Consider the following 15,504-nt stretch of genomic DNA (forward strand, 5'->3'; position numbering starts at 1 on the left):
GAGAAGATGAAAAAGTCACATCTAAACTGGGCAGAGCAGGTGGAGAAATCCGGGGAAAAGCTGACACACTCAGGCTACATTTACTGGATACGCCACTTAGGAAAATCAAATGCTGTGCTGTGCTCTGACATATCTTCTCAACTGCATCAGCAAATCCTTAAACAGAGCAATGACTTCTTCCTTCCTCAGTTACCCTTTTGGCCAGAATGTTTAGTCTAGGAGGAATTAATAAGTTGCTAGAACAAGAAAGGGGAGTCATGAGGGTGGGGAAAGGGGTTGAGAAATAGTCTATCCAGCAGCACAAATCTCCCGGGTGCTTTTCCCAGCAGGCATGTCATTCTGCTACATGCAATAGGTCAGAGACATGGTAGAGCTGAGACTTAAATCACTGCACCATTTAGAGGTGATTGTTCAAAGCTGGGAGGCAGGGAGAGAGGGGCTGCACTGGGGCCCTACAGACAAGTGTTCAAGCTTTCTTACTGCTCAGGTTTATCCAGCAGCTTCAATTCTTCTTCTTTGGATGTCTCATAATACTTTCTTATTTTAACCAATTCATCCTCTTGGGCTCTCTGTGTTAAAAAAGAAACAAAACAAAATACACACAAAATAATGAGCACTGAGGATCAAGCAATAATTCATCTCGAGCACATATAAACTAATTACTAAAATTCTACTGCACATCAAGAAAATATATATTTTTGCCAATCTGACAAAAAGCAATAGGTGTAATTTTGATTCATTCAAACTGGAGGCTATTGTTGTGTTGGCTGTTGTCATTTTTTTTTTTTACTTGACAATCTAAGGAAAAAGAGGTCAGTGCCACTGACTAAATAGTCCGGTATTGCATGTTTTAAAAATTCTTGAGGTACGCCAGTGTGTCATGGTATACTGGTTGAAAATCGCTGGTCTAAAGCAATGTGTCTCAAAGTGTGGTCTCTGGACCAGCAGCATCAGTACCACCTGTCACTAGTTAGAAATGCAAAATTTTGGCCCTACCCTAGACTGAAGAAACTCCAGTGGTGGGACCCAGCAAGCCTCCCAAGTGATTCTGGTGCATGCAAATGTTTGAGAATCCCTGGCTAATGCAAAGGTCATAATAAGTGACATCAGCTGATTACAGAAGCCAGGACATTGGGCTGCTGCCTTTGAATCCTCTCTCTGTTTGCCCATAAGCAGATAAGGGTCAAGTTGTCCTTAGCATTTGCTTCCTGACTCTCAATAGCCCTCCTAACTTATATAGGCTCCTGACTTTTTTTTTTCTAGTCACCATCTTCTCTTTTTCTAAATTTTGTAAGCATTCCTTGTCTACACTGCTTATTTTGGCATTTAGTCGCACACTTTCTCAATGTATCCAACTATTTCAGTTGGATGCAGCTTACCTCTACTGTGAGCTAACAAGTACTGACCATGTACACAGTCCTGAGCCCAGGGTAATAACAAAAAGCATTAGAAAGGCACTTTGCCTTCTGCAAAGTCCTTTAACACAATCACTTATCCTCATTATATAGATGATTCCACTGAAGCCACAAAATACCTGGTACAGGGCCTGACTCGCAAGCACTCTCTCATAATAGCATACTGACCTCCAGGTGCTCAACAAATGCAATGCCAGCTCCCGATGGCCTTGTATCTGTGTACCTTCTTGTCTTTTAATGAGAGCCTTACTGATGGAAACATGAGAAGTTCCCACCCAGTAGTACTAGACAACTCCTGATACATGTAAAGGGTGTAAAAACATGCAGGGAACTGTCCAGAGAACCTGTAATTGTGCTCGTTATTTCCACATACAACCCAAATTTAAAGACCATATATGTGTAGAGTGCTGTTTGTTTTCAAAATACTTGCTATTGCTACATATACTGAATTATCTTTTAAAGCTCAAAGAATCAGGTAGAGCACATTCGAATTCTTGTTGCACTGATAAGCAGACAGGCTTATGGAATTTAAATGGCCCAAAGTTGCTCAGCAGTCAATGATAGAGCTAAACCCGTCTGATTCTAAATCCAGAAGACACACTCATCATCCTATGCTATACCCCACATTCAACACTGTCAGCTCATTTGGACTAAGAGTAATCCTCCTAGCTGGTATTAGCATTTCCATTCCTCATAGGAAGACACCGGTGTTCACCAACATTGAGTCAGTAGCTTACCTTCGTTAACTCTGATAGCAGGCTACAGGGCTGAGTTCCATGGCACAGAAGTGGTCTCCACCTTGAGCCACCCTCCCTTGCTGGTGTGCAAAGTTATCTACTAACTCAGATACCACAGTGGGGGTGAGGAACCTTGTGCTTTTCTTATGTCTGCTCTTATTTGAGCTTGCATGTCTGTGCCTTAACCTCATCCATGTTATATCAAAATGCTTACCACCAAAGAACATGAATGAATGGCTCAGCAATTTTTCAGGAGGGAGTCACTTCTAACCATTTTTTTCAGACCTTAACATTTTATTTATTTATTTATTTATCTATTTATCTATTTATCTATTTATCTATTTATTTATTTATTTATTTATTTGTTAGTAAGGACATGGAAATGTGGAAACTCTTGCTCGGAATGGCTTTGATACTCACATTTTCATATAAGGCCGCCAGGGTCTCCAGATCAACCACAGAGTCATCCACGTTGAAAATGGCTGCCGAGCACCCGAAAGGGGAGAAAAAAGAGTAACAGCTTTGAGTAGACTCCCCCATACTAACGTTTATTTCGTGCCTAGCTCCCAAGCAAGACAATATTGCCCTTTCTTGTACAAGGTGTGTCTTTCAGCATGTCTTGTCCCTTTCCCTTTGCACTAGGGCCCCGAGGAAAGAAACCAAAATGGTTGGCTGCTGTTGCTGGACTGAGCCCTGGCCCCACCCAGTTCAATTTCTTGAGCTCGGTGGTGTCCTTTCTGCAGTTTAATTTAGGCTCCGTGGGAGAAGTGTATGTGATTTAAAACTAAATCAGTTTGTAGGTTTAAAGCACAATTTTAAATCTTTCTTCCCGGCTGGTAATTGAAGAGATTTAGTACCTAATGTACCAGAACTGACTCTTGCCCATTACCAGGAAGAAAGAGAGAAAAAGGACAATGTTGGCAAATTAAATGAATTCAGCCATGTGATTTCAGGCACCTTTCCATGGTCACTGCAAACATCTTGTTTGGATTAAAAAGACAAGAAAAAGCTATAATTGCATCAATGGCAAATTAAGATTATGGAAACCTCCCAAGAGTTGGTCTTAAGGCAAATTTTCATTCCTATGGTTTTATTAGGATTTTGCTTGCTGTTCTGTATCTTAAATAAGTCACTTAGCTATTACCTGATATGCTTATGATTTCATCTCGAGAGATTCCTTCCCATATATACCAGGATACAAACATTGAATTTAAAGCTTTAATGCATTTGGCAATCAAAGTGTTTGAAATAGGCTGCTCCACATCTTTAAATAATTATTCAAAACTAATAAGGTTTGTTTCCTCAACCCCACCTCCCTTCTCTGACTTTACATTGTGAAATTAACCAGCACGCTAGTAAATTTTCTCTGTGGCAGGCTAATTAATTTTATTAAACCAACCAGTGATATTCAGAATGCCTTAAAATCTGCTCGTCAACCATTATTCTATTCATTGGCATTACACCATGGTTTTCAGAGAAGGTAGGGATCAAGGTAAAGGGCAGGTTCCTTTCAAATTGCTTTGCTTCTTCTGTAGTTTAGAATTATATGAATCCCTTTATATAATTTTAACAAAGTTAATTAACTCAGCTAAGATCATGTAACTTCACAGGACATCGAGAAATGTACTTAAAATTCCTTCACAGGCCACCTTTCTCTAACTTAGTAGTTAATCAGCAAGCTATTCCTAGATACATGGGCTAGTGAGAAAGGAAGAGGTTAGCATGTCATCTCAGATTCTACCTCTAACAAGACAAAGAAAAATTACCCTTCTGAAAAGGCCAATCTGAAACCACGAAGGAAAATGTAGTTTGAGAAAGAATTTACCCTCCCAGCACTGTTCTTTGTACATGGAGATAATATGAATTCACTAATTTATTAGACAGACTAGGTACTTTAAATATGGTGCTTTAAAAAACAGAAACTAGTCCAGAACAATGTTTTGTTTTTTAAATGTCAATTCCAACATTCTCTTACAAAAATCAGCCAACAGGAATGCAATGAGAAAAGGTGAAATTCTAAGTAATTTATCAGAAATGTTCACTTCTAATCATACATCCTAGCTACTAAATATGAACTATATATGCGTAGTTATAATTGAGAAACATTAACTAATGAGAAAGAGAATATATGTGGGTTTCTTTCCTTGGAGAGTAAATATTTGGTTTAAAAGTTAATCAGGCCCTAGCCAGTTTGGCTCAGTGATTAGAACATCACTCAGGGACTGAGAGGTCATGGGTTCAATTCTGGTCAAGGGCATGTACCTTGGTTGCAGGCTCAATCCCCAGTATGGGGTGTGCAGGAGGCAGCTGATCAATAATTGTCATCATTGATGTTTCTATCTCTCTCTTCTCCCTTCCTCTCTGAAATCAATAAAAATGTTTTTTAAAAAAGTGAGTAGCATGGGTCCCAGATACACAATAGGAGGATTTTATGATCAGCCAGTGCCTCTCCAGTGTGCCTGGTGGCAGAAAGAACACATCTAGCAAGCATGGGGCAGAAGCACAATCATGGGCTCTGGAGACATTTGGTTGCTCATTCACCCATCCCTTGAGTAAACATTTGTTGAATGTGTACTAAGTTCTAGAAACTGTTCTAAAATGCTGTGATTATGTATATCCAAAGTGTATAAGATATTCAAAACACTTGACATCTTGACATTTGTACTCTAGCTTAGAGGAAAGAAAAAAACACACCAAGTACGTTGTTTCAGATAGTGATACACTATGAAGGAAGTAAAGCAGAGAAATGAGTGACATTAGACAGAATGATCGATGAAGGCTTCTTTGATGAGGTCAAATTTTAGCTACACACTGAAGGGGTCGGTTCTTCGAATGTCTGGGAGAAGAGCATTCCAGGGAGAGGTAACTGCAAAAGGAAATTTCTTTTTCTGGTGAAGAAACAAGCATAAGGTACAGAAAAAAACCACGATGATTATCATGGAAAGATCAAGACATCCTCACTATGTGATCCTGGCAGGTTAAACTGTCAACCTCAAACATATAAAACATATACCCATAAAACATAATACCTATAAATAAGTAATACCACTTACTGAAAATATTAAGGGAGGTAATGTGTATGCTTGGCATTGCACATAGAGCATATAAACTCAAAATGGTATCTATGAACTATGACTATTATGATTTTAAATATACACGTTGTTCATGTGTTTTAATGTTTGTTAATGCCTTATTTGCTCTAACATCTGGAAAGAATTAGAGAGAGAAGACTACAACTACTGAGTAGTTTGCTATAAACACACTTTCTAGAATTCTTGAGTGTTAAGGTAGGAGGTTCAACTTTAAAAGGCATTATTAATAGAAAAGGTATATGCACAGATAACTACAAAAAATAATGTATCCAATGTCTGAAGGTTAATACAAGATGCCTTTGGGTCCATTCAGAATGTTAACCTAATTTTATCTCTAATTTCCATCTTTCTCACTAATATACCCTTCATCATACCACCGAAGCTATTTTTTGAAAACACGGGTCTCAAAATTTTACTTTGATGTTTAAAATACCTTAGATGTCTTTCCTTTAAATATTTGGTAAAATCCAAGCTTTTTGGACTGATTTTTAAGGCTACCCCCTCCTGACCCCAAGCTACACTTCCAGTCTCATCTCCTACCACTTCTGTTTCTCCCATGTACACTGTGCTCCAGCCAGATGGGACAGCTCCCTATTTCTGAACATGCCAGTTTCTGCCTTTCCCACCCTCATCCTCCGAGGCCCAGGTGAAAGGTTTTCTGCCCTGGAAGGATCCCCTTGACCTTGGGATCCTGAAGTCCTCACTCTTTGCCTCTTCCATGGTATTGTACTCTATTTTAAGAACCTGTATTATGGTATGTTGCATAAACAGTTTCCTCTCCCATTGAATGGTAAGCTCCTGTAGTCAGGGATATTCCTATGCATCTTGATAAACCCAGCTCCCAGCAGAATACCTGGGGTGTAACAAAAATAAAGTAAACATTTGTCGATGGGAACGATGCTACAGAATCCCAAAGAGTGAGTCCTTCTGCTAGGTGTCAAAGTTTCTTTGTTATCAGATATTTTAAAAAATTGATTTGAGAGAGAGAGTATGGGACAGGGAGAGAGAGAATCATCGATGAGAGAAGGAAACATCAAGTGGCTGCCTCCTGCATACAACCTCATGGGGATTGAGCCCTCAACCCCAGGCAAGTGCCCTGACCAGGTATTGAACCGGTAACCTCAGTGCATGGGACCATGCTCAACCAACTGAAACAGGCATCAAAGTTTCTTGATAAAGAGGGCATGGGGTCTTGAAAAAGAAAACATAGTATATTAAAAAGGGATAAGATGTTGACAGATAAAATAGTATGGGAATGTATCCGAATTAAGGTTGTTTGCCCACATCCATTTGTCCCTGTTAAAAAATCAAGGTTTAGCCCTGTCTAGGTTGCTCAGTGGTTAGAGCGTTAGCCCATTCACCAAAGGATCATGGGTTCAATTCCTGGTCAAGGGCACATACCTGGGTTGCAGGTTTAATCCCCAGCCCCAACTGGGATGTGTGAAGGAGGCAACAAATTGATGTCTCTCCTTCTCTCTCTCTCTCATTCTCTCTCTCCCTCCCTCCTTTTACCCCTCCCTCCCACTCTCTCTGAAAATAAAAATAAAAAAATATCCTCCATTGAGGATTAACAAAACAAAACAAAAATCAAGGTTTAGTTAGTACAGTTGCATAATTATGCCCTAAGTATAGGTGCATTGCTTGACCAAATATTCCATGCTAAAACATAACTAAGTGTAACAAGTGAATTTTCTCATATTTTAAGAAAAAAATGTTCCCTTCATTCTTGACCTTCAAAAACTTTTAAAATAGCAGTATCATCTTAGGGGAAAAGGTTACCAGTAAATATTCAACTGATATATGGCTTCTGGAAGACACCTGAAACACCCATTTATTAATCACCATTAATTATGCCAAATTCATCCCAAGCAATGACCATTTGTAAATTTACAAGTGCCAGTGAGCAGTGACTAGCAGGATGTGGGACATTCCCAGTGGAAAAAGCAGATGCAGACAGGCTAATGGAACTTGCAGGCAATGGCAGGTAGTTCAATTTTGGCTTGAAGAAAGCATCAATTAACTGGACTAAGGAGATAAGATCCAACCTAGTCTGGAGAAAGGCTTGTGTGATTCTGAATGCCACAATAAGGAGCCTGCGGTACACTTGATATACTGCAAGGAAGCACCGAGCAGTTACAAGTGGGGGAGTAAATTGGATAGAGTTATAATACACTAGAGGCCCGGTGCACAAAATTCGTGCACGGGTAGGGTCCCTAGGCCTGGCCGGTGATCAGGGCTGATCAGGGCCTTCCTTCCCTTGGCTGCTGGCTGCCTGCTGGGGCCTTCCTTCATCCAGTGCTGCCCCCTGGTGGTCACCACATGTCATAGCGAGTGGTTGAACTCCAGGCCAGTCGAACTTCTGAGGGACAATTTGCATATTAGCCTTTTATTATATAGGATAGGACACATCAAAATTTGGAACCAATGGTTTCAAACCTCTTCCAGTGGCCGAAGGGAGCAAAAACCTGAGTACTATGGACAGAAGGAACAGGAACAGAAGAGAAAGACAAAGAGAGCATACAGAGTTGTATCACTAGCTAGCTCTGGACTGAGGAAACTGGAGTATAAACCACTCAGAGGTTTTATGCCTAGATTTGGGGGAAGACCTTTGGGCCATGCACAGAAATAGGCAAAGGAACTTAAGAGCTGGACATCCCAGGTGATTTCTCACCTCTACCCCTACCCTCAGGTCCTAGGGAAGGGATGGGAGAGAGGAAATGACTGGTGAAGGAAGTAGATGATAGAGTAATTTAGGGCCAGCACCAAGTACTCCTCTGAGGCTTCTCATCTTCCATGTAAGGATCTTAAAAGTAAAAGTAAAATAAAATCCACAAGTGGAAGGAGCACTATGAAGAGATCCGTGGGTTGAGCATATGAGCTTAAGGAAATTAAATTATTTCTATTATTTCTATCCTACACAGTGGCCAGGGAAGGAGGTTAGGTTATTAGCCAAAGGTCTAAAAAGTGAAAGACAAAACAAAACAAAAATACTTAAGTCCCAGTTCTTCTAGGAGAACTGTCTTGCATGTACATAATTCTGCCTCCTATTCACCAAAACAGTTTAAATTCCTACATAAGGACAGAATCAATACTTGATCATTCTATTCCCCCAAACTGTGGGGCAGTATGTTAGACAATTAACTCTGAAAGACACTTACCATCACACTTATAAGCATTACATGAACCCATTTAATTAGTTAACTGATGATTCCGATGTCAAAAGAAATCAATCATTGATCAAAATATTTTTGGAGTTACCTAGGATCAGGCAGTGCCATCCATTTTCTGCTTTAAAAACACACTCTGTCTCTCTTGCTCTGTCTGCCTCTCTCTCACACACAGACTCACATACCCGAGCACCCATACACACCTTTTATCTTGAAAGTTGAATAAGCAAATCCCAGTTTACACAATTCTACAGCACACCTCAAAGCCCTGATACAGTAATTCCAAGTAATTCTAGCTTTTGTTCCCTTCTGTACAGGGCTCATTATACCAACACTCCTGCAGATGGTGTCAGAAAGGTGAAGTGTCAAATCCACAAAGGGGAGACCCCAACAACTCATTGCTACTGCAATATCAATCATTGCTGGTGGGTTTTACTTTTATCTCCCTCTCTCCTTAGTTATCCCGACTCACACTGTCAGTTCAGCTAGAATATTTCACCTACACCTCACAATATGCCGAAAGGAAGTAGACACACGCTGTGAAAAGCTGGTAATTTTATTGGGTTCCTTTACCTTTAAAAATCTGTTACTTGGTCAAGTCTGGTTTCTGGGCTCCTTTTTTGCAGGGAAATTGAGGCAAACATTTTTATGTGGTCCTCTGGTGCCTGCTCTGTACTCCAAGAATTATATACACAAGGATCATTAGAGTCGTGTTTCGCCCATTAAGATATAATAACCGTCAGCAGGGACAAAAAGCAGATCAGTATCACAAATTCAAACTAACAGGCGCACATAAAAACTATGTGCCTGCTCCGGGCACATGCACAGGGTCAGGGTCTCACACAAGAGGTAAAACCCCCCTCCCATTTGCAGACAGCTTTGCCCAGATCAGGGTAAGCAGAAAGAACACGCAGGAATTCTCAGCCCTGCAGCCACTTTTAACCCCGAACACTTCTATCCTCGAGCGCACCTTGTCCAAATAAACAAAGGATGGCTGCTCGCTGTTTGAAGGGCTTCTAATTAGTAAAAAAACAAGCAGTTACTCACAGGAGCTGATTTAAAAATATATATATTTTTAATGATTTCAGAGAAGATGGGAAAGGGAGAGAGAGAGATAGAAACATCAATGACGAGAGAGACTCATTGATTGGCTGCCCCCTGCACGCCCTACACTGGGGATGAAGCCTGAAACCCAGGCATGTGCCCTAACCAGAATTGAACCGTGACCTCCTGGTTCATAGGTTGATGCTCAACCACTGAGCCACACCGGCTGGTCAGGAGCTGATCTTTTTGATTGAAGGAACACCTCTGGGCAAGAAACAGGGGAGGCTGAGGGAGGAAGGCACAAGTCCTAGTCAGTTAGATTAGCCAAAGGGAATCTTGTCATCCAAGGTGTAGAAGATGTCACAGATAAGAGTGGGTCAGTTTACCAGCTTTGGCTAACGTTGGCTTTTAAAAATAAGCTCTATGTAGCCTGCTTTGTATTTCCTTAAGTAGTTCTTTGTATTTCCTTAAGTAGTTGACAGGCTACCTTACACAAAGGGGGATTTTAATAATCATTTGCAAATGGAGTAGCTTTGTTTTCAGCCCAGGAAAGCAAAGATTAATAGGATTATTTGATTTATGAATAGAAATTATTTTGTTAATATTGTTAACTTCCAAATAGCCAATATAATACTTAGCTGTTTTTGCCCAAATTACTAATATTTTTAGGACTTGATAAATATTCAATTTGTAAAGAAAAGGGGCCAGAATGTGGAAAGTAAAATAAAATAAGAGACCATGGGTTTTTAAAACTCTCAGGTAACCTGTCCCTGAAAACTACCACAAACTAATCTCCATGACCTCTACCAAGGAAAAGGCAAGGGTGTGGGAGCGTGGAAGGAGGCAGTGGAGAGTCTGAGAGATGAGGAGAGGCAAAGCAGAACCGTCTTCCAAAAATCTCACCCCCAACAACAGCCCATCACTGAGAGGAAAGACCAAGTTCATGACAAAACTGGGCAAAAGTGAAAAGAAGGGAGGAGCATGGAGGTGGGTCAGGACAGGGCCTGCACAGAACCTGCCCCCACTGAAGGACTCTGTAACCACGCCTCTTTGCAATGTCATAGCTCTCTCATAACCTTTCCTCACTATGTCTCACTTTTTTCCCACTGGCCGCTATGCTACACCTCCGATCGGCACCAGGCACGCCTGTGCAGACAAATACGCACGAAGCCTCGCTCTGCGCAGACAACCAGATGAATGCTGAGGGCACCCACTATTAAGCAGCTTAAAGGAATCTCTGTCCACTCCACCAGAAGGTGGGGACAGTAGGCATGGGGGGGAATAATACTTAATAAATTATTAGCCAGCATTTACCGGGAGCTTCCTATGTGCCAGGTATTGCTCTGTTTTATATTTAATCGTATAAAATAGATGCTAGTGTGGTCCCTAGTTTTACAGATGACGATGCTAAGGCATGAAATCACACAGTTTGGTTTCCAAAGATCAGTTCCATAAACACATTTGCTAAACTAGAGTATACTTCTTCATCCCTTCAAAAGTGTTAGCCAATAAACGATCACTCCACCTAAAACCTTCACCACCTGAATAACCACCACACAGACAACTCAGTTAACCAACTACCCACAATGTCTACGCAGAGGCCTTGGAAAACGGCATCACAGGGCTTTGCGTTAACCAGCAGTCTCCCAGAGGGGGCTGCATATGGCCACTGCCACAGGAACTTCACTTACATATGCTTCACAACCATAACTTCCATTATTCAGTTATCACTAATACTTAATTCAATCTGAATATGCTGTCTCAATACGTGGGATAATATGATCAAAATTCAATCTGTTTAGCTATTTGCAGTTATTCAAAATAATCAATATTGCAATTTTGCTATGAACTCATAGCAAAAAAAATACTAAAAGGGAGAAATCTGGAACTTAAAAAATCATTATCTTAAAATAAAACAAAATATAAATGTAAAAATAAAATATAATAGACTTATTTTCTTTAAAAGATATTAACTGCAACTTGACACTTCATGCCAGAACTAAGAAGGGAAGCAGAAGCACCAAGAATGAAGAAACACAAACAAAAGTTGCCTTCAGATACGCAAAGAATAAAAATTACCCAGGGAATATACGTCACAATCTTATCTACACTGCGCAGTGCCTGCTGGCGCTAACTCAGTCGATACAGACCTTATTTGGGGCTTTGACTGAGACAGGAGGTAGGTGTAAAGGGCACAGTGAGCAGGAGCTGGCCAGAAGGTGGAAGAAACAACTCCAAAAGGGATACTTATCTAATCTCTTCCAAAACCTCAAAATCACTCAGTCTTATAAAGTAAAAACCCCAATTCTTGCCCAAGTCCAGGCATGTACTATAGGCCTGGAGGTGCCCAAGGTGCCATTTTATAGGTGCAATTAAAATTGTCCATGGTTCAAACCTCAAAGAAGGGCTACGGCATAGCATTCACACCACTTCCCCTCCTTCCTCTCTCTCTTCTCTGTAGGGCAGTGGAATGAGAAACAGTTTGGGTTAAGCTGCTTCTGTTCTTCCATTAGTTCTGGTTCTTTTAAGCCAAAATTACATTCCAGGCAGATTGGATGGTCTCAGCCAGTGCCTGAAGGTAAAGTACAAAGAGCGGCCACCCTCTGCTCTCTGGACGCAGCTTGGAGCGAAGGAATGTACAGTGGTTCAAACAGAAGTGGGCGGACCCCGGCTCCTCAGGTGTTTTAGACTCAGTGGGAGGATGAGAAAGGTGGGAGAGGAAAGGGCAGCGTTAGAACTACTGTTTATATTTATCTAAAGATTTTTAAAAAATTGATCTCTGCCGATATTTAATAAGTTGATTGACCCTGGCAGCTTCATTCAGTATGTCCGCAGGTCATGATTGCATGTCACCTTGGGTGGGCAAAGGCCTTCATCCGTGCATCCTCACGTGTTCTTTTACTTTCAACATATTGTGATGGGGGAGGGAGGCAATTAAATAAAGGTTTCTGATTCTAAAATCTGGTTTTAACTAAATATGACAAAACAAACAAGTTGGCTTCAAAAGGTTCCTGGAGAGAAACCCCAGATTGAAGATAATCCATCAACAATAAGAAAACGACAGAGCAGACACTTTGATTGTTAGTACAAGTTCTTCATCCGCCACGGAATGAATTAAAAGCAAGGACACTCGAATCAGATTTGCCAAGACTCTGACCTCCGCAAGTCATAACAGAATTTATACAGGGACTGTTTGAAATCTGGGTTTAAGTCCACTATTGTTAAGAATGAGCCTTCCCCAATTTATATATTGAGCCTTGAGATATTAGCTAATGAGAACCCAAAGCCATCAAAATTAGCAAGATATTTAAATTATTATCAATCTCATTTTAATTAATATTTTTTCATATACTTCAAAATATCAATGTTAGTTCTGACACACATTTACATGATGTACACACTTTAGAAAACATACCCTGAGGAGCAGGCTCTAAAACTTTTTATTGATATGAGCACATAGTACAAATTTAGGAGAGCAACTGCCTTTGAGAATAGGGTCTTCTAGGCTAGAATCTCAGTGTTCCTCAGGAAAGTCCCAGACAATCACAGTGAATTTCAGAGGCCTGGTTAAATTAATTCTGTCTAGCCCTGGCCGGGTGGCTCAGGTAGTTGGAGTGTCATCCTGTCCACAAAATAGTTGCACATTTCATCCTTGGTTGGGGCACATAGGGGAGGCAACAGATGTGTTTCTCACATCCATGTTTTTTCTCTCCCTCTAAAAATCAATAAAAACATATCATGGGGTGAGGATTAAAAAATTAATTATGTTTTAGACAACTAACATAAACCTTGACAGATATTTCTAGAAATTATTAAGCAAAAGTGAGCAAAGTCCAGTGGGCATTCTCAGGTCTGGGGTTCAGACTCTGGGCATATAACTAACTGGCATCCTCTTACATTTTAATTTAAAACTTACATTGGAAATAGAAAAATAATCTTTGATGCTGCTGCACTTCGAAACTGAGATTCTGGGCTAGTAGAAACTAAACTGAAAAATGTTTTATTTTGATGTTAGATTAAATGTTATAAATATAAATTCTGAGTGTACGGGAAATTTCCAAATGAGTGCCAGGAGGTTTCTGGCACCCAGTCTGTTGCAATGCATACAGAGGTTTATATCAAGAATAGTCAACAGCAATTTTCCATCCCCCTGGGAGAAGAATAAGAGGAAATCATGGAATGAAAACACTAATTTGCAATCATGCAGGCAGTAACTGTGCCCAAGGATGCCAAAATGCTTTTAAACGCAAGCCATCCAGTGTAGTGGATGGATGAAGTAAATCGCTTATTTAGAGCCTCTCCTGGACCACATACAAGTGCTGTGGGCATTACGGTCAGTCTCCTGAAACCACTCTTCCTCTGTGACTAAGATCCTGCCTTAGCCATGCGGGGCTTTAAACTGCAGGCAGTACTGGATTTGGCTTTCTCCTACAAGATGCCAATTCCATCTTGGGTAGAGAGACACAGATAGAGGCCGTTACCTTTCTGGGGATGTTATATTTCTAACCTAGCTCTATCTACTTAGCATTAGGCCAGAATGTTCAGATGCTCTTTGAACACTTCAGCTTAAATATATCCAGTAATTTCAGATTCAAATAATCCCAAACAGAATTGACCTTCCTGCTGCTACCCAAGCTTTTCCTCCTCTATTTCCAGTTTATGTTTTTGACATCATTATACACATGCTTGTTAAGGCCAGAAACCCAAGGTACATAGAAGACTTCTTCAACAATGCTTGCATCTGATATGACTAATTAGCAATTCTCTCTCCAAATAGCCCTTATATAGGGTCTACTCCTCTAAATTTCTACAGACACAATCTTAGTTCTGGCTTTTATCATTTATCTCAAAAATCACAATCCTAACCCTGGCCACTGTTGCTCAATGGTTAGAGTGTCAGACCCTGCACTGAAGGGCCTCAGGTTCAATTCCTAGTCAAGGGCACATGCCTGGGTTGCAGGCTCGATCCCTGGCCTTTGTCAGGGTGCATGCAGGAAGCAATCAATCGATATGTCTCTCTCATACCAATGATTCTCTCACTCTCCCACTCCCTTCCACTCTCTCTAAAAATCAATGGCAAAAAAAAATCTTTGGGTGAGAATTAACAAAAAATAAAAAATAAATCCCAAGCCCTTTCTAACAGATTTATCCACTTTCAGTACTTTTTTTTTGTATTCATTCAACAGACACTTGATGATCATCACCCAGGTGCCAGGCACAGTACAAGGTGCCAGGGACACCAGTGAGCAATCTCCCTCTTGGAGAGTATATTCTAGAGAGGAGCATAAATGAGAACATAAGTAGATGAACAAAAAACTATTAAGTGCTGTGTAGAACAGGAGAGAATTAACTCAGGGTGACTTAAATTAGGGAGGGGGGGTCTGGAAAAGTATCTGAAACAGAGCGAACGGGCAGTGCTGTTCATTTGAAATGTGCTGTGCCTTCAAAGAAGCAGAGGAAGGGATGGACATGGCCCTTTGAAGGAATGAGAGGACCGCTGTGGTGAGAGGGCAGTGAGAGGGAAGCAAGCACAGGCAGCTGCAGTAGTGATGTGCTCTGTGGTCTTCCCCAGCCTGAAAAGTATTTCTGCACTCAAAGTCAGACCACCGCGCTGCCCATCTTCAATGCTGTCTCCCTGTTACTGACGGGATAATGTCCAACTTCTGTGTGTTGAGACTCAGAGCCTCAGTGCTGGATGCGATGCCTTTCTAGCCCTGTGCCCTGAAACAGTCACACACTCAAGCTGGGCGTCCTTTACACATGCCTCCTTTCCATTGGACAGGCTCCTTCTGTGTGTGATGACCATCGTGTCACCCTCTAAGACTCATCTGAAGTTTTGTAGGAGGAGACAAGACATTGCTTTGTTATTTCATGGGCAACTCTATTATAATCTTAGGCTGCTTTTTACATCTCTCTCTCCATCCTGTGAACTCTTGAGAATCTTAGAGTCTGAACCTTGTATTTTGGTCATCATGGTACCTGATACAGAGCTGGCTTCAAAACATGTTTACTGAGAGAAGGAGGGAGGAAGGAAGGGAGGGAGGGAAAG

At 40.9% G+C, this 15,504-nt stretch overlaps 1 protein-coding gene across 2 annotated transcripts in view; it reads right to left on the reverse strand.

Annotated features, from left to right (window-relative positions):
• FMN1 (formin 1) overlaps positions 1 to 15,504 on the reverse strand; it is a 398,649-nt gene that overhangs the window by 139,093 nt on the left and 244,052 nt on the right. For both annotated transcript variants that reach the window (XM_015557593.1, XM_006778123.2), the window contains 2 exons: positions 2,573 to 2,634; positions 481 to 569 (listed from right to left, as the gene is read on the reverse strand). In XM_015557593.1, coding sequence (XP_015413079.1) covers positions 481 to 569; positions 2,573 to 2,634 — 151 coding nt within the window. The remainder of the gene's footprint in view (positions 1 to 480; positions 570 to 2,572; positions 2,635 to 15,504) is intronic.

Source organism: Myotis davidii, unplaced genomic scaffold (assembly GCF_000327345.1).
Source record: "Myotis davidii unplaced genomic scaffold, ASM32734v1 scaffold46, whole genome shotgun sequence".
Lineage (NCBI taxonomy): Eukaryota > Metazoa > Chordata > Mammalia > Chiroptera > Vespertilionidae > Myotis > Myotis davidii.